Below are 22,690 nucleotides of genomic sequence, written 5' to 3'. Positions count from 1 at the left end.
TGCCCTGACTTACTCAGGTTGAGCAGATGGAGACAGGCCACTTCCCAGGGGACCAGCAGTGAGTTTGGGGTACCTCCAAACACCCAAGCCAATGGAGGTACCTCTCCTCTCCCTAGAAACTGCTGAGAGAGCTAGAAACAGAGACACCCCTCCCCAACCCCTATTCACCGACATGTTCCCAGCAGGAGAAGCAGGGGAAGGGGCTCCACTCAGTGCTTAAGACTCTAGTAGCATGCTGAACCAAAGGGGCACATTCTCCTCCTTGTGACCACCTATGCCCAGGTAGCTCTTCATACATGGACCAGAGGAGGGGTGGACATTGGTTCAAAGGAGTGTCAGGGGAGTGAGAGGTGATGATAAATCATAACACACCTGTGAGGAACACAGGTGCCAGGGCACATTTGGCCTCACATCCTGGGTTAGCTACTTAGTGGCTGTGTGACTGTGGCCAATTTCTTCAACCTTTCTGAGCTGCAGTGTCCTCACCTGGAAAATACCTCCTGACTTCACAGAGTCATCAAGAGAACTCAGAAGCCCACTTCCTCTCTTCTTTTGGAAACTTGATATTCAATGTCATATACCAAATTTAGAGACAGGAACACAGGAAAAAAAAACAACAGGTATTTCCAAATCTCAGGTCCTCCTCAGCTGCAAGTTCTAAGAGGAAGTAGCCCGCAGCTCCCACCCCTCCTGGGACCTGCAGATTCCCTCCTGACTGGTGATGTAGAGGGTGCTTTCCCCACATCTACAATATGGACAGTGTCCATGTGGGGAAATCAGCACCCCCTGCTTTTAGCCCCTCAGAGGTCATGAGATCCTTTCTGCCTCACAACAACCCCATGGAGGGGCCACAGGCCCTGAGTCACTGTCCTCAGAGAATATGGACACTCAGCAAAGAAATAGGGACTTCCCAAATCAATACCACTGGTAAGTAGTGGGCAGGACTAAACCCAGGTTGGGAGACTACCCTTATAACATCCTTTTTTTTTAAGCTTTAAAATATTTTTTTATTAAAGAACTATAACCAAATGAGAATAAATCAAACAATAGTACTTTAAGAATAGCAAGTTTCCTCCATTTATTTCTTACTCCCAATTATACTTCCCAGTTACTCTCTTTCCCTATTTAATTCTGGTGATTTTATAATTTTGGAAGCTTTGCTCATACCTCTGATCCTTGATTCACTGACTTGATTTATTCAATTTGTTGATTTGCACACTGATTCCTTGAGATAAAAAATTAGGACTTACCACACACTACTGCCATCCTCATCCTCCTCTCCTCTTCATGTCTGATGCTTATCCAAGTAGTGTCCTTTCTACCACACTGGGGACTGTAAGCTGGGTTGGGCAGCCTGAGAGGATACACTGAGGAGGACACTCCGGCTGCAGTCAGCTCAGAGTGTAAGTGCCCGACTGAATAGTGATGTCTGCTCCTGGAACAGTGGGGGTGGGGAGCATGAGTGTGGGCACCTGTCTGTCATACTGGGCTGGCCACCACCACCCTTACCATGCGTGGGAGGGAGAGGAGGTGCGTGCAAGTCAGACTCACGGCGTTTCAGAGGGCATTTGCTTCTCTCCTCTCTTGCAGCTGAGGTACCCAGGTGATCCCTCCCACTGAGCAAGTATCATCAAAGCCAACAGGGCCAGATGCTGATGGGGGAGAGGGTGGGTACAGATAAAAGCCCTTGTCCTCATGAAGTGCCCGGCCCCTACATATTTCCTGTCTGGTGGCCCTGAGACCCTGACCGTGGGTCCGCACGAAGGAAGCCTGTGATAACAGATGTGGGAACAAGGGCAGGGCTGCCAACTCCCAATTTTCCTCAATTCCCTAGGGCAGCTGCCTCCAAGGATCCGAAAAGCAAGAAGGGATTTCTCTCCAGGGATCCTGAACAGCAGGATAGGGGGGCTGAGGTCAGACTCAGCACCATATGAAAAGCTGAGAGGAAAAAGGACTCGCACGTTTGCTTCCCAGGAGGACAGTGCTCTCATAAAAGAACAGTCGGCAAAGGAGACAGAGCAGGTGTCCTAGGAGCTGGGCACAAATGCACTCAGTATAAGTGGACTGGGCAGAAGCAAATCCCACATCCAGTTAGGGAGGCCAAAGCTTGGCACTCCTTCGGGGTCCCTAAACTTGGGGCAGGAGTGAACCAGGGGCAGGGCCCCGTTGTTGCTTCAGGAAATGAGATCTGAACCCCCAGGGTCTGGCCACTGGACAGCTGGGTGTGGAGGTCCTAGGAGGTGCTGGGGACCCACTTCTGCCTTCTATGAGCTCAGAGACTGCTTCTATATGTTGGCTGGCAGGGCTCTTTCCATAAACCATGCCCCTTTGGGTGCCCAGGCACCCATCAAGGTGGGCCCGCGTTCCCATCCTGCTGTAAAAAGGAGGAACAGGCCCAGAGAGGAGGAGCAAGCATCGTCCAGGCTGCGTGGTAGTACGTTCACAGTGATGCTGGCATTGGATCTCGATGTCGGCCTGGCTCCAGGCCCTGGTCAAGCACAGAGGGTGGACTGGAGGGGATACCTCTCTCCTCCTTGGCCCTTCCTGGCCCAGGTCCACCAGGAGAAATCCCACCAAGCCTGTCACTCATGGTCAAGCCTGATGAGACTCTGGGCACATGGGAGCTTTCTGCTCAGCACTTAGGTACCACTTCCCAAAGAGGAGTGGGGAAGACAGATCTGACAGTGGCCTGCCCACCAGCCCAGGCAGGAGGAGAAGAAACCCTGAGATGGGAGGGTCAGGCCTCAGTACTGAGCACCTAGCACATGAACTGGAAGGAAGAAGTGGCTTTCAGTGGCAACTACAGTCAGGTTCACTGCCAGCCATGTCCTTCCTGGGCTGTATGGCTCCTGTCCCTGCATAAGACCCCAGAGGCAGGTCAGCTTCCCTTGCCATGGTGCTACTTCTGATAATAGATGCTCATGCTTGTGTGGGGTGCCGGCCTCCAGATTTATACAACTCTGCTCTCTCACTAAGTGCTGCCCGCCCAGGATGGCACCTGCCTAGCATCTCACTGGGCCCCTCCCAGAAGGGTCAGAGGCCACTGGGGCAGGCTGGGTCCATGAATTCTTAGCCCCTCTGTTCTATATCCTCTTTTCAATGATGTGCAGGGAGATAAAGACCAGGGGTCGCTGTTAAGCAAGGAGGGAGGAGGAGGACGAAGGAGAATCCTCTTAGCTGAAGACAAGTCAGGCCTATAAACTGCATGTACCTCCCTTTCTTTTTTCCTTTTAATTCCTTAAATCTGATCATACGGATTTCCTGTGCTAGCTACCAAGTCTGTGTTATACCACTTTACTTTTACCAAAGACCTATGTTAGTATCTGTTTTCAGTAACAAAAATAAATCCGAAGATTTTCACTTTTACAAATGGTAATGGCTTCTTCATTTTAACCATTTAAGTTTACAAACGATTTTTTGTTAAGTTTATTTATTTTGAGGTAGAGAGAGAACGTGAGCAGGGGAGGGTCAGAGAGAGAGAGAGAGAGACAGAGACAGAGACAGAGAGAGAGACAGAGAGAAAATCCTGTCAGCACAGAGCCCGATGCAGGGCTTGAACCCATAACTGTGAGATCATGACCTGAGCCGAAATCAAGAGTTGGATGCTCAACCGACTGAGCCACCCAGGCGCTCCAGTTTACAAAAGATTTCACAGGAACACTCTACCTTTGGATAGCAGGGAAAACCTGGGACTGTTTTTTAATGAAAGAACACTGAGAAGGAACCATGTAGTTCCAGACAGACAAAATGACATCCTCCTTCTCACCAGTCAGACCATGAGCTGACAAGGGTGTGAGGAAAAGAAGGGGTGCCTTCTTGTATCTGTGGATACAACCTGCCACGATGGAAGAAGAGGTAGCCAAGTGAGGCGTGCAGCCCTGTAACTCCACCCTGACTCCCCACACAAGGGATTTTTACCCTGCCAGCGTCAAAGACCCTCAAAGGTAACACATTTTCTGTGTTAGGCTGAATGGCAGGCACAGTCTGCCAAAGACGAGAAAGGTGCCCTGAATTCCCCCTGCCCGGTGGGGCAGGCTAGCAAACCCAGACCATCCCCAGTCCCGCTCACCTCTCCCTTCTTCACAGTCATGGACTGGCGGCGGGGCGTGATCTCCTCATTGATGCTGGACAAGAAGTTCTGTGAGATACGTAGGGCATCCTGCAGCAGAGGGTGGTCTGGGTGGCTGGAGGGCGTGTGCTTCAGCAAGTCCTGTGTCGGGTGAAGAGAGGACTCAAATCAGAGACAGCACAGCCCAGGCCCCACCACTGTGTGCAAACTGTAGACACACACTGGGCAGACCCAGGGTCACCAGCTTGCCAAGCATCACCACCACCTCTAGACAGGCTAGGGCTATGCGGGTAGTGCTTGCACGAGTATCACCCCACAAGCAGGTCCTAAACCTAGACGGTGCTCCCATAAGCCCATGCTGTGTGCACGCTGCCAACAAGCTTTTCCACTCTCAGGAGCTAGGGCAGGATTCTCCATCTTCGGCCCTAACACTCTGGGTTGGATCATTCCTTGTGGTGGGGGCTGTCCTGTGCACTGTAGGATGTCAGCTCCCCATCCCTGGCCTCTACCCACTAGATGCTAGCTAGCACTCCTCTTCCTTTGCAGCTGTGACAAGCGACAATGTCTCCGACATGCCCCTAGGGGGCAGAATCAGTCTCCTCTAGGACCACTTGTCTGTGTAAGCTCAGGAGAAACCACCTGGCCTTCCTGGCTCCTCCCCCTTTAGAGACTGAACCTCTCAAATAAGATAAAAACAGAGGCAGGCAAACCATAAGAGACTCTTAAATATAGAGAACAAACTATAAGGGTTGCTGGAGGGGAGTTGGGTAGGAGCATGGTCTAAATGGGTGATGGGCACTAAGGAGGGCACTTGTTGGGATGAGCACTGGGTGTTATATGTAAGTGATGAGTCACTGAATTCTACTCCTGAAACCATTATTACACTATATGTTAACTAACTTGGATTTAAATAAAATTAAAAAAAAAAAAACAGAATCGAGAGGGAAATGTTGACTCCTTCACCAGGAACGTGTATAATTTGTGCTCAAGGTCAACAGCACCCTGGTTCAGAGAAACAAACTCCGCCCTGGAGAGAACTTAGCTCTCAAATCCCCCTTGGTGAGAAGCCCCCTGCAGAGGTGAAACAAGTCTGGAGGAAGGTTCTGGTGTCAGTGGTCCCAGAACCCCCACACCACCCCCCAGGGTGGCTCTGTCTTCTCCCTATCAGGACACTCAGCTCAGCGAGGGGACAGAATAAAGGTCTCCGACACTCCATTGGGTCACCTGCCAGAGCCTCCCAAACCACGCCTTTCATCTCCCTCTTAACTGGAGGAGAGTGAGGTATTATGAAATGTGCACTCGACAGAATGCTACATGGCTTAAATACTACAGGCAGAGCTGTTTGGGCTGAAGTAGGACAATATCTACCATATCATATTAAGAGGAAAAAAAAGCAAAGTGTGGAACGATACGTATAGCATGATGCCTTCTGTGTAATTAAAAAAAAAATGTTCAGGTATGTTGGCATGTGCATAAAAGAATCCCTGTGGTGCTGGCTCCTTTGTGGGGAAGAAACAGGAAAGGAAACTTCACACACTTTTATGACTTGATTGTGAATTTAAAAAAAAAACAACCACGCATGTACAACTTGCTCTAAACATAAATGAAAAGGGCCACCTGGGCAGTAGGATTAGGGGCCATTTTTGTTTCCCCCACTGCCTTTAGGAGCAGCCCCACTGAAGTGTGCTCTCCCCATGCTCCCTCTCCCCAGGTTGCAAGGCCGTGGTCATCCTCATGGGCCTGGAATGCACCTGCTGTCTGTGTCCTCACCCCATCTACCTTCGAGGCTCGTTTCATGCACTGGGACCAAGAGGCCCTTCCTACGTGGGACAGGGCACTCCCTCCCTGCACTGCCTCCTACGAGAGCACCCATGACAGCTCCAGAACCTGCTTTCTTCCTTGCCATGAGCCCCTCATTTCTGCATATTCAACAAAGGTATGTGGCAGGAAAAGGGGGAATGGCTGGGCAGCACTGACAAACATCAGTGTCAGGCCCAGAACAACAGAAGCCAAGAACCCCAGGGTGAGAAGGTCCCGGGTGGAGTGACTCACATGCAGAACCAGCGTGCTGCGCGTCACCCGGTCCACAGGCTTGTAGAGCAGGGCTGCAGAGAGATGGGCAGGGCAGGTGAGAGGTGGCCAGGCATGGAGAAAGCAGCACCAGACCACCCGCCTGCCTGTCCTTGCTGTAAGTGCTTGGGCAGAGGGAGCAGCCCAGCCTCCACATCCCCTGGGAACTACCCATCCCCAGTGACAAGGGCAAACAAACCCCAAGCACCTAGAAGGCCAGGCACGTGGCTTTGAGATTTTGGTCCGTAACATTAAAGCTGAGTCCAGAGCTACTGGTCAGAACCCAAGTTGATGCTCCTCCCTCCGGAGTTGGGGAGGCCACCTGCACTCGACTACAGATGGGCTGGCAAGGATGCCAATCCTGGCGGGACACCTGCTCTCTGGCCTGGTGGGTCCCCCAGAAGCAGACTGGCACACTGCTAGTGATGTCCATCTCGGCGCAGTTTGGAGGCCTGATTCGGAGGCTGGCAGAAACTAACTCAGCTGCCAACATAGCTCTTGGCTTTCAAGTGTTTTCAGACAGCTGGACTCCAGCAGCACAGAAACCCTGGCCAGCCTTGGCAGCCCCCACTTCTCCATGACGATGTCAAGCCCAGCCCATCACGGGCATGGATGCTTAGATGTGTTCTGACACAAGTCAGGTACATTTCCTCCTGTGATTCCCACGACTACCATAAGACACGCATTGTTATTTATTCCCATTTTACAGATGAGAAACTGAGACTCAGAGCATGGTGAAGGTCTGGGACCAGAGCCATGGCTGCTGTTCTCTGTAACTATTCATGCTGTCCTAACAACCACAACTGAGAAGTGACTTATCAGTCCTGATCCCCTGCTCTTTGCCCAGAGTGAAGAAGGAGGCTGAACACACAGGCCTGGGAGCCTGATGACTCTGGCTTTATCCCTGCCTGGCCACTTAGGACCTGTGTTCCATATGGGTTACTTTCATTCTAAATCTGTTTTGTCATCTGAAAAAAGGGAAAACAAAATCCTCCTCACAGGGTTGCTGGGGAGAACATGATGACATTTTAAACGCCCAGCAGTGCCTGATTGGTGGGCGTTTGCAAAACCCTCCCATTCTTCCTGGTTGCTACTGTTGGTGGCAAGCTGGTCCTGCCTGTGTCCTTCCCCACCCTGCCATATCCAGTGCCACTTTTTCCACATCCCTGCTCTCAGTATTGGAAGTCAGGAACAGCAAAGGAGCCAGAGGCTGACCCAACTGGGTGCCATGTTTGTTTTTGCAGCCAATGCCCTATCCTCTCGCAGCAGCTGCCCCACAGGGAGCACGAAGAGGCCTCGGCATAGAGAACTCACTTTCCAAAGAGTTCTTGGTCGTCTGATCCTTGGCATCCTTGTTGCTTCTGGCTCTCAGGTTCTGCAAAGAGAAAAGCACATTTTCACACAGGACAACTGACGCGGCTTTGATGTGGCAGGACGTTCTGTGGTCAGAAACCTTTAGCAAGAAAACTCACCCTTCACTCACTGCAAAAAAATCTTAGTTGAGGCAAGCCTTATGGGGCATCCTGGATCATAGCATGAAATACAGGATGGGCAGAACACAAGGCATGCCCTAGGTGCTGTAGGTTCGTCTGGAACTGTTGATACTTGGGGACAGAAATTCTCTTACTGTGGGGGCCTGTCTTGTGCACCTCAGGCCACTGAGCAGCATTCCTGGCCTCTATCTATTGATGTAGCAGCACACCTTCCTCCTGCTAGGACAATCAAAAATCCCCAGGCATTGCTAAGTTGTCGCTTGGGACAAAGATCACCCCTGCTCAAGAGCCTGTGACATAAGGAATCCTATAAAAACAAGGCAAATCGCAGTGCCCTCCCTAAATGCATAGAACTGTTTTCTCAGAGAAGTTAAACAGTGGGCAAGGGGGCTGGGGGGTGTGAAGAGCAGTCACCTTTAGAAATGGCCAGGGCAGCCCCACCACCACTGAGACTAACACTGGATTCCACCTCCTCCCCACCCTCTCCTGACTTTGCAAATATACCGGCATACCTCGGGGTGCTGCGGGTATGGTTCTGGACCACTGCGATAAAACGAACATCGCAAAAAAGCAAGCCCAATGAATCTTTTTTTTGTTTTCCAATGCATATAAAAATTATGTTTACCAGTACATTGTAGTCTATTAAGTGATCGACAGCATCATGTCTATAAGCAATGTATATACCTTCATTAAAAAATGCTTTATTGCTAAAGAATGTTAACCATCAACTAAGCTTTCAGCAATCATAATCAATGATCACAGATCATAAGAAATATAATAAAAAGGGGCGCCTGGGTGGCTCAGTCGGTTGACTGTACAACTTCAGCTCAGGTCATGGTCTCACAGCTCGTGAGTTCGAGCCCTGCGTTGAGCTCTGTGCTGACAGTTCGGAGCCTGGAGCCTGCTTCGGATTCTGTGTCTCCCTCTCTCTCTATCCTCCTCCACTCGCATTCTGTCTCTGTCTCTCTCAAAAATAAATAAACATTAAAAAATTTTTGAAAAAAAAAAGAAATATAATAATATTGCACAAGCTTGAAATAGCCTGAGAATTACCAAAATTTGACACAGTGAGTAAATGCTGCCGGGAAGGTGGCACTGACAGATTTGCTCAATACAGGGATGCCACAAACCTTCAATATGTAAAAAACACAGGATCTGCAAAGTGCACTAAAGCAAGGTATGCCTGTAGCTGCTAACAAAGAGGTGCTATGATCCCCAGGAGGAGAGCAGAGCTTTTCAGTGGGTAGGTCATGCTTTCACACAACTGCATCAAAGGATTCACTGATTTGGTCCAAGGTACCAAGAAAAGCCAGGATATAAGATGCCTGGGTACCTGAAATCATCTCTGGAAAGAAGCTATGGTTAATCCCATTACTAGGTTGCTGAACAACAACAAAAACAGCATGGGAACAGGAAGGGACTCAGACATGGCTCTCCCAACCTCTTGCACTGCGGTAAACTTCTCAAGACTAAAAATGATGGTATCTTAAACTCCTTGGGACCAAACTCCACAATGCTCTTTGGAACCTCTCTTGAGAGTTTAATGGCCCTCACAGTGATTATTCCTCTGAACATCTGCCTCCGCAGTTCCAAAGGGGTGTGGGGGTATGAGGGCATGTGAGAGCTGAACCTGAGCCTCTGTAAAAATCTGCGTCCATGCTCACGTAGGTCTGCGAGGCAGCCTTCACACCACATGCCCCTGGACAGTCCCATGCACATTAGCATGCAGAGCTCCAGAAATCCTGTCTCAAGGAAACTTATGGTTTGGCTTAATCCCCCAGTTCTCAAACTTAACTTGATTCCAGAGGCCCTTTTCCCAGAACTCCATCATGTGGGAGCTGGCATTCCATGAAACCCAGTTTAGGCAGCTCTGGCCTAACTGGAAACTGCCCTGGCTCATTGTCAGGACTGGGAGATGAGGGACCATGGCTCCACAGCTCCCTCTCCTGGAGGTGACCATCCACTCCCCATATCTGAGTTCTGACCCCCAGAGTGAACCTCTACACAGCCTGCTGCTTCTGTTTCCTTTGGCTCCATTTTGCTCTGTCTGGGTGGTTCCAATCTCTCTGAGTCTCTTTAAAAAATATAGGTGGAGAACCAAAGTGGATGATGCCTCCAAAGTACAAGCTTCACTGAGGACCAGCTTTCGGCTGGCCCCAAGATGCTGTCGCCCTCCCGGCATCCCTGCCTCAGCTCAGATTCCCACTTGTGCATGGTCAGTGGGACCACGTGACCCTGGGTTGGTGTCCCATCATTGCTTCCTCCCTCCTCTTCTAGAAGCCTGTCTGGGTGGACTTGAGCTTGGCTCCATTTAACTAGAGCCTGCTCTTAAAGGATTAGGTCTCTAATTTGTCAAGGTCACTCAGGATTCTGTGCCAACATTGCAGCTGTCAGGGGTGGGGGGGAGGGTTGCTAAGTGAATGACCTAAAGAAAGATATGGTCTAAATGACAGGGAGGGACATCTGGAGCCAGCCTGGAACCCTGGGTGCATGCAGCCTGTTACCAGCAGCACCAGGCAGGGAGTGGATGGCCCCACGGGCTCTGGAGGAACAGCATGGCACCCATTACCACCATGAGGGACGATCAGCACCCACAACATGCCACCTCTCATGATAAATTACAAAATGGCACAAAGCCCCCGGAACAAAGCCAGGTATGATAGGGTATGATTGTCTCTCAGCAAGGGAGACCCCACTCACTCCCTATTTCTAGTTTCCATTTATCTTTCTTATGCTAATTTCTCCCTTGGAGCCTTTCCATCTAGAATCCTTGTTTGGTGGAGGGAAGGCAAGTCAGAGCTCCGAGGAGCTGGAGGCATCACAAGTGATGACAGGCCCAGAAAGAGGAAATGTCACCCCGATGCAGAGGGTAGAAACAGGATGTGGAAGGGTGGGGAAAACCCCCGCCGGGAACCCTGGGAGGCAGGCGCTGCAGGTCCTGGTCCAGGCATGGGCACCAGCCCCAACAGGCCACTTGTCCTGTGTATCTGAGAAAGTCTTTTGAGGCCCCTCATGCTAATACTGGGGGCTTGAGGTTTCAGTCCTCCTGGAGCTCCAGCCTGGAGCTTTCTGCCCACGTGGGTCTAGAGAGAGCAGCTATAGCAGCTCCACGCCCCTGTGCTAGGGCTCAGCTTCCCTGGTGAGCAAGGTCACCAGCAGGCTACAAGAGAAACGGAACAAAACACACCTCCCCACCTGCTCTCTAGTGACAAGGTGCATAGCTGGCCTCGGGACTCGAATGGCCAGACCTCTGCTCATGAGACAGAACTACGGACACTCCTTACTGCACACAGGTGGTACAAGACAGCATCTGTCTGGGGGACTTGGCAGAGCCCCAGAATTGAGTCCTGGACCCTAGAGAGTCAGGGAACTCATGGAGCTGCTCCTCCTATCTGTTCACAACAGAGTCCCCCACACAAGGCTGACAGAGCCAACCCAGAAACATCTGGAAACAGAGCTGAGATTTACCACCAGAACTTGGCTTGGTGCACCCGGGTCATGGTGTACCAACGGCCAGCCCACATCCTACCCGTGGGAGGTGGAGGGGTGCACCTGTCTGAACAGTGTCACGAGTACCTCAGAGATTTCTGCAAACTGAGCGTTGGCCTGACAGCACTTCTCAGCCGTTTCCATGGCAACTCCGTAGTTATCTACAAAGGCCCGGTACACACCCAGCTGGCTGGCCTGTAGGAAGGAAGGAAGAGAGTGTGGGACAGGTGCAGGACAGGTGCTGCTGCTCCCCATCTTTCTGAGAAATGGGCTTCCGTGCACAGCTCTGGAGAAATCCCAGGTGCAGCAGGCAGCGCAGAGCTGCAGACACCTCAGCTCTTTCCCGCTATCGCATCCCACCTGCTTCCCCCCACCCCCCACACACTGTGCATGCTTCCCTCTTCCCAAGTGACATGCTGAGAAGTGACTCACTGCCCCAGGCAGGTAACAGTTTCCTTCCACAGCTGCTTGTTCCTCCCACCTCACTCATTTTAATAGTGCCACCGGCAGTAGCTAAAATTTGAGGCTGTCAGTGAACGCGGACAAGAGTCTACATATATAGTGGGATGGAGTGGCACCTTTTCGTGCTGGCTGCAAGAGACTCTAGTGGACAAGGAGGTCGGCCCCCTGGCCTATGGTAGCCACAGTGCTCCGCTCATGTCTGATCCCTTCAAATACATTAGGAACACGCAATCTAGCTGCTCTTGGAGAAGACGGGCTCCCAGTGTCCAGACATGAGCCCAGCCCAAACCTGGTAAGGGGGGTCCAGGTATTATATGCCACACCTGGCGTGCAGGAGACCTGCTGGCTGCCAGCTGCAAGGCGAGAGGCATTTTATTTGTTTTGTGTCAAACCAAAGGCATTAACAGAGGGTCTCTTCACTTAACCTTCTGGTCAGATACTCAACTGAGAGACAGCTTCCAAGGGCAAGTGTGCGTGTGCGTGTGTGTGTGTGTGTTTGTGTGTGTGAGCACACACGTGTATGTATGCACATGTGGGCCCTAGGTCACCTTCAGAGGCAGCCAAGGGGAAACCAGCCCCCATCTTGTACCAGCAAAGCCAGGCCTGGGAGGGTAATGGAGGACCCTGGTGACCGGCTGGCCAGGCCTTCCCACGGCAGCCGACCAGCTGGAAGCCTAAAGCTTTAGCTGATCCTGGTGTTTGTTCTGTGTTGAATCTAAATTTTATTTCTATATGCATTTGCATTTATATTGAATTTTATGTTTCTTCAGATGACAAGCCCAGATGCTGGGTAAGCCAGGCGCCCTTGGCACTGTCTGGTCTCTGGCTCCGCTCCCTGTGGGGGCTGCACGGAGGCCCTGCCGGGCCCCTGCTGCACTGATCACCCTGACAAGTCACTGCATTCTCAAATACCAATAGCTACGACAGTCAGACCCAGAGCATCTCCTTCTCTGTCTCCGTCACCGGTCACTGAGTGCCTCCCCCAACAAAGACTTGCTTTAGGCACTGTCACCACAGCCGCAAATCACTCGGACACAGTGAGGCCAGTAGCAGGAAAGATACATGATAAATTAATCAACAAACACGTAATATACCAAAGAGCTGAGAACAGAGGTTGAAAGCTATGGGGCTGCTTTAGATAATTTGGTGAGGAGCCCAGAGGGGATGTTACTGTTGAAATGCATCACTTCAAAATTCCTATGTTGAAACCCTAACTCCCAGCACCTCAGAATGTGTACTTAGAGAGAGGGCATAAGAGGAGATAGGTTAAAATGAGGTTTTTAGTGTGGATCCTAATCTAGTAGGACTGCTGTTCTCGGAAGAGATAAAGGACACAGACCCACAGAGGGACACCTGTGAAGACACAGGGAGAAGGTGGTCATCTGCAAGCTGAGGAGAGAGGCCTCAGGAGACCAACCTTGCTGGTGCCTGATCTCGGAACCCCAGCCTCCAGAACTATGAGGAAATCCATTTCTGTTGTTCAAGTTGTGCAGACTGTGGCAGCCTTAGCAAACTGATACAAGATCCGGGAGAGGAGAATCCCTTCCATTACTTCTCCTTCTCCCTTTCCCTACGGAACTCCCATCTCCCATGTGGCATTTGAGAAGTGCCCAAACAGTCTAATCTTTTTAGCTAATCTAAAATGAAGCTATACCAATAATGGGATAAATAGAGATCACGTGCCTCCTGATACGAGGCACTGAGGAGGACACGACATCACTGCTGTGGCTTGTTTTGTTTCATTTTGGCTGGAAGCACGAAACTTGAATCTATTCCTGAGGAAACATCAGACAAACACAACATGGCCTATACTATTCAAAAATGTCAAGGCCGTGGAAGATAAGCAAAGGCCAAGGAACTGGTACAGTTTGAAGAAAACTAAAGAGATGTGAAAAGCAAGTCCATTTTGTAACCTTGGATTGGATCCTGAATCAGGGAATGAAAGTGGCTATCAAGAACATGATGGCCAACAGGAGAAATTTGCATATGGATTGCATATTAAATAACAGCACCACACCAATATGAAAGTCCCCGAATTCGATCACTGTACTACGGGTTATGGAAGGAGTTTGTCTTTGTTTTTAGCAAGTACACAATGAAGTATTTAGGGGTAAAAGGGCAGATATATCTGCAAGTTATTTTCAAATTATTTAGCAAGTGTGTGTGTGTGCACATGTGCACACATGTTTATAAAAATGATAGAGAAAAAGATAAAACAAATTTGGCAAAATGTCACAACTGGTGTATCTGGCACATGGGAATTCTTGTACTATTTCTGCAACTTTTCTGGAAGTTTGAAAGGATCAGAAAAGCAAAAACATAGCTTGACAAAATTTCGGACAGAAACAAACCCCTGAGCAATTGCAGTTAACCTGTACGTTCCTGCAGGAAGGGATCCAGGCTTTCTGAACTACCAGACACAGCTCATAAATCCCTGGGCAGGGGAGGTGTCATAACTGGGGCATAGCAATGCGGGATCCCCTGGTCCTAAAACTCTCCCAGCTAGGGAGCCTGATGGGGTGACCCCCCCACCCCCATCTGTGGGGCCAACCGCACTTGTGCTGGTCAGAAAGGAACGGCAGAGCCCCAGCTCCTAGCTGGGTGGCGCACATGAACACTCTCCACTTGGTTCCGGGGCATGACTTCCCACTGTAGCTCCCTCTCAGTCCTGCTGCAACATCTGACCCACAAAGGTAGCTCAAGCACACCAGGGAAACCAGAAGAAATTTTCCAAATTCTGGCGTTCGTCGAACTATGAACATTTGAAAGATAATTTTCTGAGTGATGTTGGAATGTTATTCAGGGAAGAGTGCTGTTGCAGTTTCTTCTCAACAACACAATTCTCCCATTCTAAGGAGGGCTACAGGCTGAGCCAAATCTACTAGGTTAGAACCTGCTGACACTTCACACGGGGAGAAATGGGGTGAGGGTGGGTTTCAGAGCTGGGGGTGCTGCACCAATACAGTCTCCTGCTTTTTGGCTATGGAGAAAGGGGTCTCATGTGACAGGAATCTGAACAAAAAGGCATTTTTTCATGTGTTTCTTGTATCTTCATTCCAGCCTGGAGTCCAAGGTAGCTGCAGCCCAGGACAGTGTAGAGAGGACCACCAATAGGAAGGCCACACCTTGGAGCAGATCACTCAAGCCCAGGTGCAAGCCAAGGCAAGGACTGGGTCTGGGCAGCCCAGAGGGCTGTGCTCTGAGTACTTGGAAGGGGCCTGTGACCTTGGGCCACCTCTACCCCTGGGGGATTGGTTTCCCTTGGGAGCAGGAAGGCTCCAGGAAAAAAGCATGTCCATGGGGCGCCTGGATAATCTGGTCTTGGGATTAGGAATCCTCAGAAGTAGAACCTGAGGTCCTGCCTGGCACCTGCCTTCAGTGGCAGGCCCAGGACAGCTGCTAAACTCCTCTACTCAGACTCCCTTCTCCCATGGCCTCCTCTGAAAGGGACTGACTGGTTGCACACTTTAGAACTGCAAAAGAGGTGGGGACTCCTTTCCACACACGTTGGAACTTTGTATATTGGAAGACAGATGTCGATCCAACAGCTCTCGGGTTTTCTCCTTCCTCCCGAGTCCCTTAACTGTTTCTTCCTTTTGGACAAGTTTTACTTGACCCAGGTCTTGGTTAAATATGCACTTCAAGCCAATCCCTGTCCCAGATGTGGCCTGGCCAGTGCCAAGGGGCCTGCCACAGCATCTTTCATCTGATTGCTAGGTTTTATTGGTTCCATTGATGTTTTAGAAGCCATATCCTTGGCTCTTCTTGGGTCCTGTGGTCAGCAAAGGGCTGCAGAGGCCCTTGACCTGCTTTCACGGTGGGCCCTTTCTGTCCTGATCGGGTGCTTCTGCCTCTGGGACCTGAACGGCCACAGCCTGAACCCACAGCCACCTCTGCCATAAGGATTCCTTGTCAGTATGGGCTCATCAAGCCCTTTCAGAAATTCTTATTTTGTCATCCAGCACCAACTATCCTTCAGTTTTATGACCGCTGAAGGCAGCAGCAAAGGCCCTCCTTTTGGAGACAAAACAGGATTACAGTCCCAGCAAGTGACCCGCAGTTCCTCAGGCTTCTCACCCCCTCAGTGGTGAGGACAGGACCTGCCTTATAGGGCCTGCCTCAGCTAAGGTGAGATGGGCCTCCTTGTACCATGCTACTCAGGAGCCAGACTGCCTCTCACTGAGAGGCTATGCCTCAGTCCACACTCCGCAGTTACAAACCACCCTGCCCTGCATTTCTCTAGTCTATCCATAAGAACCAGTCTTGATTTCTATAAGGCATGAAGGTGTCCCTGTCAAAGTCAGCATTAAATATGCCTGTTGTTTCTGAAAACAGCTGCTGGTAGGAGCTAAGGTGGGTTTTCCCCACCTCTCTCTACCAGGGCCCTCCTTCAGGCTCCAGGGGTACTTTTCCCGCTACCTTGATTTTTAGTGACCACATCTCCCCTCCCCACACCACTTAAAAAAAAAAAAAATTCTCCAAGGGCGCCTGGCTGGCTCAGTTGGTACAGCATGTGACTCTTGATCTCAGGGTCGTGAGTTCAAGTCCCACGTTGAGTGTGGAGCCTTAAAATAAGGGTTCGGTGTCCCAGAGCCCTTGGCAACACATGCCTGCAGGTCAAGGGAGAGTCTTGATCCCTGTAGAGCTGCAAGCTCCTGGGAGGCTGCCGTGCACCTGTTCCGAGTCACTCACCAGTTTCTGGAAGAGGTCACCCACTCGCTGCTGGTGGCTCCACTGCTGTACTCGGGGGAAGAGCCCGTCATAGAACTCCTTGTGGATCTCATAGAGCTCAGGCACTTTGAAGAAGATGGTCTCAATCTGCTGGCTTGTCAGCACTGGCTGAGAGGTGGTGGCAGCAGCCTTCAAAGGCTTCATGGGCTGGAAGAGGGCACAGGTGAGGTGACACAGGTGACAGGTGGAGTGGCACACATGAGAGGGCCTGCCCTTTCTCAGGTGCATGGTGTGACCACAGAAAGTCATGGTTAAGTGACACGTGTGTTTTTCTTTTTAAATTCCATTAAAAATAAAAATGTAAAGCCAGCTTGGTTTGGCACCTGTCCTAATGTTAGTGTCCACTGCCCCACGGGGAAGCCCAACTTCTACAGAGGGGAAGTTTCTGGCCCGCCTACCGATGTCTCAGTGACTCCAGGCAAGGGGGGTTGCCTTCTGATGGCTGACCTGGGGCCTGTGAGCAGCGCGCCCCGGCCCAGCTCAGGCCCTCCCCGCTCCTCACCAGCAGCAGCGCCTCCAGGTGGCTCAGGTAAGTCTCTTCGCTAGCCAGGATTCCAGACAGCACCCACTTCCTCATCTCCAAGCCCTTTTCCAAGTCCAGCTCATTCTGCAGGAGAAACAGACAGAGGTCAGACCTGGGGGACGATGCCCTATGTGGCCACTCTCAGAGAGGAAGGCCTGTTTCTCAACCTGAGGACAAGCCTCTGGAGAAGGCTCCATGTAGAAATAAAGGGAGGCACTGGAGCCTCGGCCAGTCGGCCACTTGTTCATGGTCACTGAAAATTCTGGAGGGGTCATCCAGCAAAACCAAGAGCCACCCTTTGTCATGACATTGAGAAATGGGCAGCGTGGAGCTGGGCAGTTGGGGAAAGATGCCCGGTCTGTGGGACTTTGTTACAGCTGCCCAGTAAACTAATAGAAAATATTGATGCCAAAGGTGATAAAAACTGCTGTATGACTAACTGGCCACTTCCCCCATGGGCCAGCTGGGTATCTGGGCAGCACAGGGGGCTATGCTCTGCACACTTGGAGGGGGCCTGTGACCTGACCACTAGCGAGGGAGTCAGGGTCAGAGGTTGGTTGTGCCCACTGCCTGCCCATGCTCCCTCTGCCTGGCTATGCCAACAGGTCCACTGTAGTCCTCAGAAACTGAGACAACACCCCTGCCCATTCTGCCACTGGTTTTCCACCTATGGGTGAACATGAGACAACCACACTGTGGTAGCCCTCGGGTGTAGAACCAGAGTGCTGCCCCTTTGGTCCACTTTCCTGAACCACTCAGGGGAGATTGCTGGTCTGGGGCAGGTGCCTGGTCCTCGGCACTGCTGATATCTAGGGCTGAAGAATTCTCTTTTGGATGCTGGGGGGCCCTATAGGGTGTTGGGCAGCATTTCTGGTTTCTACCCACAGGTGCCAGGAGCAACACCCACTCCTACCCCCAGCTGGGACAGCCACAAATGTTTGCAAGATGTTGCCACATGTCCTCTGGGGCCAAATCGCCCCTAGGTGAGAACCACTGGGTTCGAGGAAGGACCTAAGGCCAGCTCAGGCCTCACGGTGTCTCTACAGAGACTAGAATCAGGGCCTCCCCAGTATGGCCCCACTGTGTGCCCCCAACCGTGCTTCCCTTTCCAATTTCCTGAAGTGGCAGGAGGGAGGCATTCAGTGACACAGATGGCTGGCCCAGCAGGAAGCACCCAGGGCCAGGAGTCGGGGGACAGGGCTACAGAGCCAGGCCTGCCTGGTGAGCCCCAGTCTCGGGCAACTGCCCTCTTGCCCTGGGCATCAGCTGCCTGGGTATAAACTGGGGAAGGAAGGCCCGATCTCCATGTCCCACCTGCTTCTGCTTTCTGGTCCCTGAGGCTTGTATCACATCCTAACTGCCCACTGTGGGACCATCCAAAAAGTCTTCCTGAACCACCACTTTGCTTTGGGAATCTCTAAGTGTGCATGAGCTAGGTGCATGCATATGTGTGTACATGCATGCCCAAGTATGTGCATGTACTCATGCATGCATACAAGGCAGCCGCCAAGATCATGGCTAAGTATCGCTCCAGGGAAAGGTACCACTCCACACAGAACCCCCTCCCCCACCCAGGGCACACTGGGCAGTGGCTTCACAGGCAGAAATCTCTAGGACATGTTGTGCCTGATCTTGAAACTTCCTGTGCCAGCAAAGTGCCTGGAACATATAGGTGCTCCATGAAGACAATGAACAAACAAACCAACGAATGAATGGATCTAGAACTCCTGGTTGGGCCCTAGCTTTGGCTGTACCTTTGTGAAGCTCTGAGTGCTCTTCTGGGACCCTGGTCTGTTTGACAAGCAGGTGCCAAGATCCAGAACTGTGAGCTTAGCCTGCTCCAGGGCCCAGAGTGCCACCACAGTCAGCAAGTCTGTGACACACAGTGCACAGTTGTGCAGGGGTAGGGGATGCTGACCCCTCTTATTATCTCAGCCCACTGAGGTCACCATGCATGGTGGCAGCCCGTTGGGAGAAGTAGCTCTGATGACCCTGAACACGCTTCCCATCGTGTCCAGGTGCAATTTGTGCCCCAAGCAAGGGAAGAGGTAAGGTGAAGGGCACAGCAGGCTTCTTGGGCAGCAGCAGTCACCCCCAGCCCTGCTGTGTGCTGAGGAACAATCTTGCTACTGTGAGCACCCGTGGGGGGGCTGGGGTGGTGGTGGTGGAGCCCCACCCAGCACAAGATGCCGGTGCTCACATGGGTGGCAGTGCGTCTCATTCCCACCCACACAATTTGGAAAGCTGGGAGGAAAAAAAGCGCAGGCAGGAAGGCGCCGGCTCCAGCTCTCCCTGTTCTGAAGGGTGTGGCCAGCTCAGGGGAATGTCTGGCCCAGGGAATGTGCTAGGCTGGGGAGAAGACATGGGTGCAGATACCTCTTTTTGGACCAGGAATCGTCTCCTGAGCCCCAGAATGGTGCTAGGGGCTGGTGGCAGACAGGGACGGCTCAGAAGTCAGCCAACTCTGCCTTGTTGGAGAGGGCGGGAAAGAAATGCAGAAGATAGAGAACAAAGGGCAGGGCCAGGACCAGGGTTATTTATAACCCTGCTTTGCGCACATGCCAGTTCTGGAAAGGGCACGTGAATCCAGTTGGGATCATGATGGTGGGGAGATCGTGGTGGAGAGAAAGCCGGAGGAGAAGGGCAACTGGAAAAAGAAGGCAGCAAGCCAGAAGGAAGGCCTCCCACTTCTACTCGGGCCAGGGCAGGGGCAGAGGGCAGGGAACGGAGCAAGCCACACAAACCTGAGGCAGACAGAGCAGATAAAAACAAACTGGGCATGACAAGGTGGGAAAGCTGACAGAGGGACCCAGGTGAACAGAACTGCCACCAGGCCCACAAGGGCAGGAGCTGGAACAGAGTGGCAGGGCAGAATTTGGGGAGCACCCTTTACCCCCAGCACTACTCTGAGGGAGCCAGGGTGATCAGAGTGCAAAACCCTGGCTGTGAAGGGGTGGGCTGCTCCCAGCTGGGAGTTGACAGCCAGGTCTCTCAACAAAGGACCCTGTCTTCCTCTCTGGGCAGGGGCCATGCCTTCACTGGCAAGAGGGCTGGCCACTGTCCTAGAGTCCAGCCAGCAGAGGGCCAGGGGCTGGCCTCTGCATAAGGATCTGAGCTAACACGCAGGGCAGGCAGTACAGTTCTTATGCCTGCCCACTGATAAACCAACCTGGGAGGGCTCTCAGGAGGAAGCATACAGGCTGGGCTGGCACCAAATACCTGCTCTCTTCAACTCTGCAGAGAGGACAGGTGTGAGCAAACATTATCACTATTTAAGTCAGGACCCAGAGCTCCGCACTTGTAGCCAAGCTGAGCCATAGGGACGCAACATTTATCCTGCTCTGTCTGCTGCAGAGCCTCACTGGGGGACCGGAACAATCAAAGCATCTCTAACCAGTGAATCATAAAAGTGAATGAACTTGTGGTTGCTCAGATAACAGCTTGACTCAGAGTTACAATTTCTGTTCCATGAGCACAACTATTGACCAGATACACTGAATCAAGTGATGGCCAGTATCAAAGTTATAAAGCAGGGTTGTTTGTCTTCAAACATTCCTGAGCCCCTTGTTGAGTTCCCTGGTAAAAACTGCCAATTTCACTTGCATTCAATCAGTAGGAGTGACTGATTGAATATGTGCATATACTTTGACTTCCACCTAAAAAAAACAAACAAAAACCCCACCCCAAACAAAAAATCCCCAAAGGGTCCATGGGCCCCCAATGGGCTGAGGCAGCCCAAGGGCATGGCATTTCTGCCAAGCAGCAGAATCCAAGTGTGTGTTTGCTTTCTCGGCCTCTATGTGCCCACGAAAGGTCCCTGGCTGGCAGACCTATCCAGCTCTGCCACTCACTGAAGGGCCCCTGAATGTGAGAAATGTGGGCTGAGGTGGTATCAGCCCCTTCTCGCTGAGGTCCAATGTTTCTGGGCCTGCCTCTTGCTGGTAAGCTGGGGACAGGGCCTGGCAGGTCACTGTGGGGAGCAATGTCACACAGCGTGTCACAGAACCCAGTGAGGAGATGCTCGACCACTGTCAGCTCCCGTCTCTGTGCCTTGACGTCTCCCCTTATAAACAAATAGGTGGGATGATGTTGGGACTCTTGAGGACGCTAGGAAGGACTGACCATGCTGATCTGGCAGAACACAGGCCCTCTGCCACTGACCCCAGGATGGCAGCTGGGGGTGATGCCAGACCCTCACCCCTTTCCCTGACACTGTTGAAGGAAGGTTACTTGCTAGCCCACAGCTCTGACTACAGCCTCTAGAAGTGTCCATGATACTGCTTTGCTTCCCTCAGTTCAATGATGTCAGCTTTACCCTCCCAGCAGAGAGAGGCAGTGGTCATCAAAATGGCCTGCTCTTCTTCCAAGGGGCTTGCTAAGATGTATCCTCACCTGGCCATGAAGAGATGGAGGTATGCCTGATGGCTCTTGCCTGGGGGCAGCCTGCCCTCTCCTGCGGCTTCTGTCCCCATCTGGGATTGCACGGTCATCGTTCAAGGGGGAAATGCAGACAGCTTGGTCAACATCAGCAGGCACCTCAGAACGTCCAGGGGTGGAGAATGTCATAAGCCCTCAGGGTTGGAAGGTAATCTTGGTCACCAGGACCCACCCAAGGTGGCCTGGGTCCTTCCCACAGCATCCCAGGCAAGAGGATTCCTGGCCTCTGCTGACTCCCTACCTTCCCCTGGGGACAGGCATTCATGGAACAGACCTGCAACTTCAGAGTTCACTGAGCCACCTGGTTGCCATGGAGCGCATAGAAAGTTCTCCTGATTGCCCCCCAGCCCAAAGAGCTCAAGCTCAGTAGATGGAGATGAGCATCCTCTGGGAGGGTAGGAAAAGATAAGCAGGGATTTCCCCCAGCCTAACTGGTCAGGATTGGGCACCTTGGGCCTCAAGACCAGCATGCTGCTTGTGGGCATTAGAAAGTAACAGCTGTCTTCTTCAAACCAAAAATAAAAAAAATAAAGAAGAAAGTCTCACTGTCCAGGCACTGCACTGCCAGGGAAACCAGAAAGTCAATGCCAGGTCTATCTTTAGGGCAGTGGAGGGTGTCCGCCCCAGGGCTCCAAACACCTAACCAGAGGGCTTCGGGAACAAAGCTACACAGTCCTTTTCCAATCAAATTCCCATCTTACCACCTCACATTCATTAGGAGAACCACTATAAACAAACAAACAAAAAACCCAGAAAACAAGTACTGGCAAGGATGTGGAGAAACCAAAATGCTTGTTGGCTGTTGGTGGGAATATAAAATGGTGCAACCATTGTGGAAAATGGTATGAAGGCTCCTTAAAAAATTAAAAACAGAACTACCATAGGATCCAGCAATTCTATTTCTGGGTCATTCCCCCAAAAGAACTGAAAGCAGGATCTCGAACAGATATTTGTACTCCCATGTTCATAGTGGCATTTTTCTTAATAGTCAAAATATGGAAGCAACCCAAGTGTCTACCAACCAATGAATGAATTACCAGAAGGTAGTATATATGTACAATGGAATATTATTCAGCCTTTAAAAAGGAAGGGAATTATTCTGCAATATGCTACTACACGGATGAATCGAAGACATTACGCTTGGTGAAATAAGCCCGTCACAAAAAGATGAATACTGTGTGAGTCCACTTACATGAGGTGAAGTAGTTAATAGAGACAGGAAGCAGAATGGTGGTTTAAAGGGGCTGGGGGCAGGGGAGAATAGGGAGCTGTTTAATAAGTGCAGATCTTCAGATTTACAAGATGAAGAGTTAGGGGGATGGACAGTCCTGATGGCTGTACAACAAGGTGAATGCATTTCATACTACTGAATTGCATACTTCAAAATGGTTAAGATGGAAAATTTTACATTATGTG

General features: G+C 51.3%; 1 protein-coding gene across 1 annotated transcript in view; it reads right to left on the bottom strand.

The window, feature by feature from the left end:
* BCR (BCR activator of RhoGEF and GTPase) overlaps positions 1 to 22,690 on the bottom strand; it is a 128,221-nt gene that overhangs the window by 37,633 nt on the left and 67,898 nt on the right. The window contains exons 3-8 of the mRNA XM_049619112.1: positions 16,817 to 16,921; positions 16,276 to 16,461; positions 11,209 to 11,316; positions 7,454 to 7,514; positions 6,122 to 6,174; positions 4,070 to 4,210 (exon numbers count right to left, since the gene is read on the bottom strand). Of these exons, the coding sequence (XP_049475069.1) occupies positions 4,070 to 4,210; positions 6,122 to 6,174; positions 7,454 to 7,514; positions 11,209 to 11,316; positions 16,276 to 16,461; positions 16,817 to 16,921 (654 nt within the window). The remainder of the gene's footprint in view (positions 1 to 4,069; positions 4,211 to 6,121; positions 6,175 to 7,453; positions 7,515 to 11,208; positions 11,317 to 16,275; positions 16,462 to 16,816; positions 16,922 to 22,690) is intronic.

This window comes from Panthera uncia, assembly GCF_023721935.1.
Source record: "Panthera uncia isolate 11264 chromosome D3 unlocalized genomic scaffold, Puncia_PCG_1.0 HiC_scaffold_8, whole genome shotgun sequence".
NCBI classification, from domain to species: Eukaryota; Metazoa; Chordata; class Mammalia; order Carnivora; family Felidae; genus Panthera; species Panthera uncia.
This window is presented reverse-complemented; position numbering and strand designations above follow the sequence as displayed.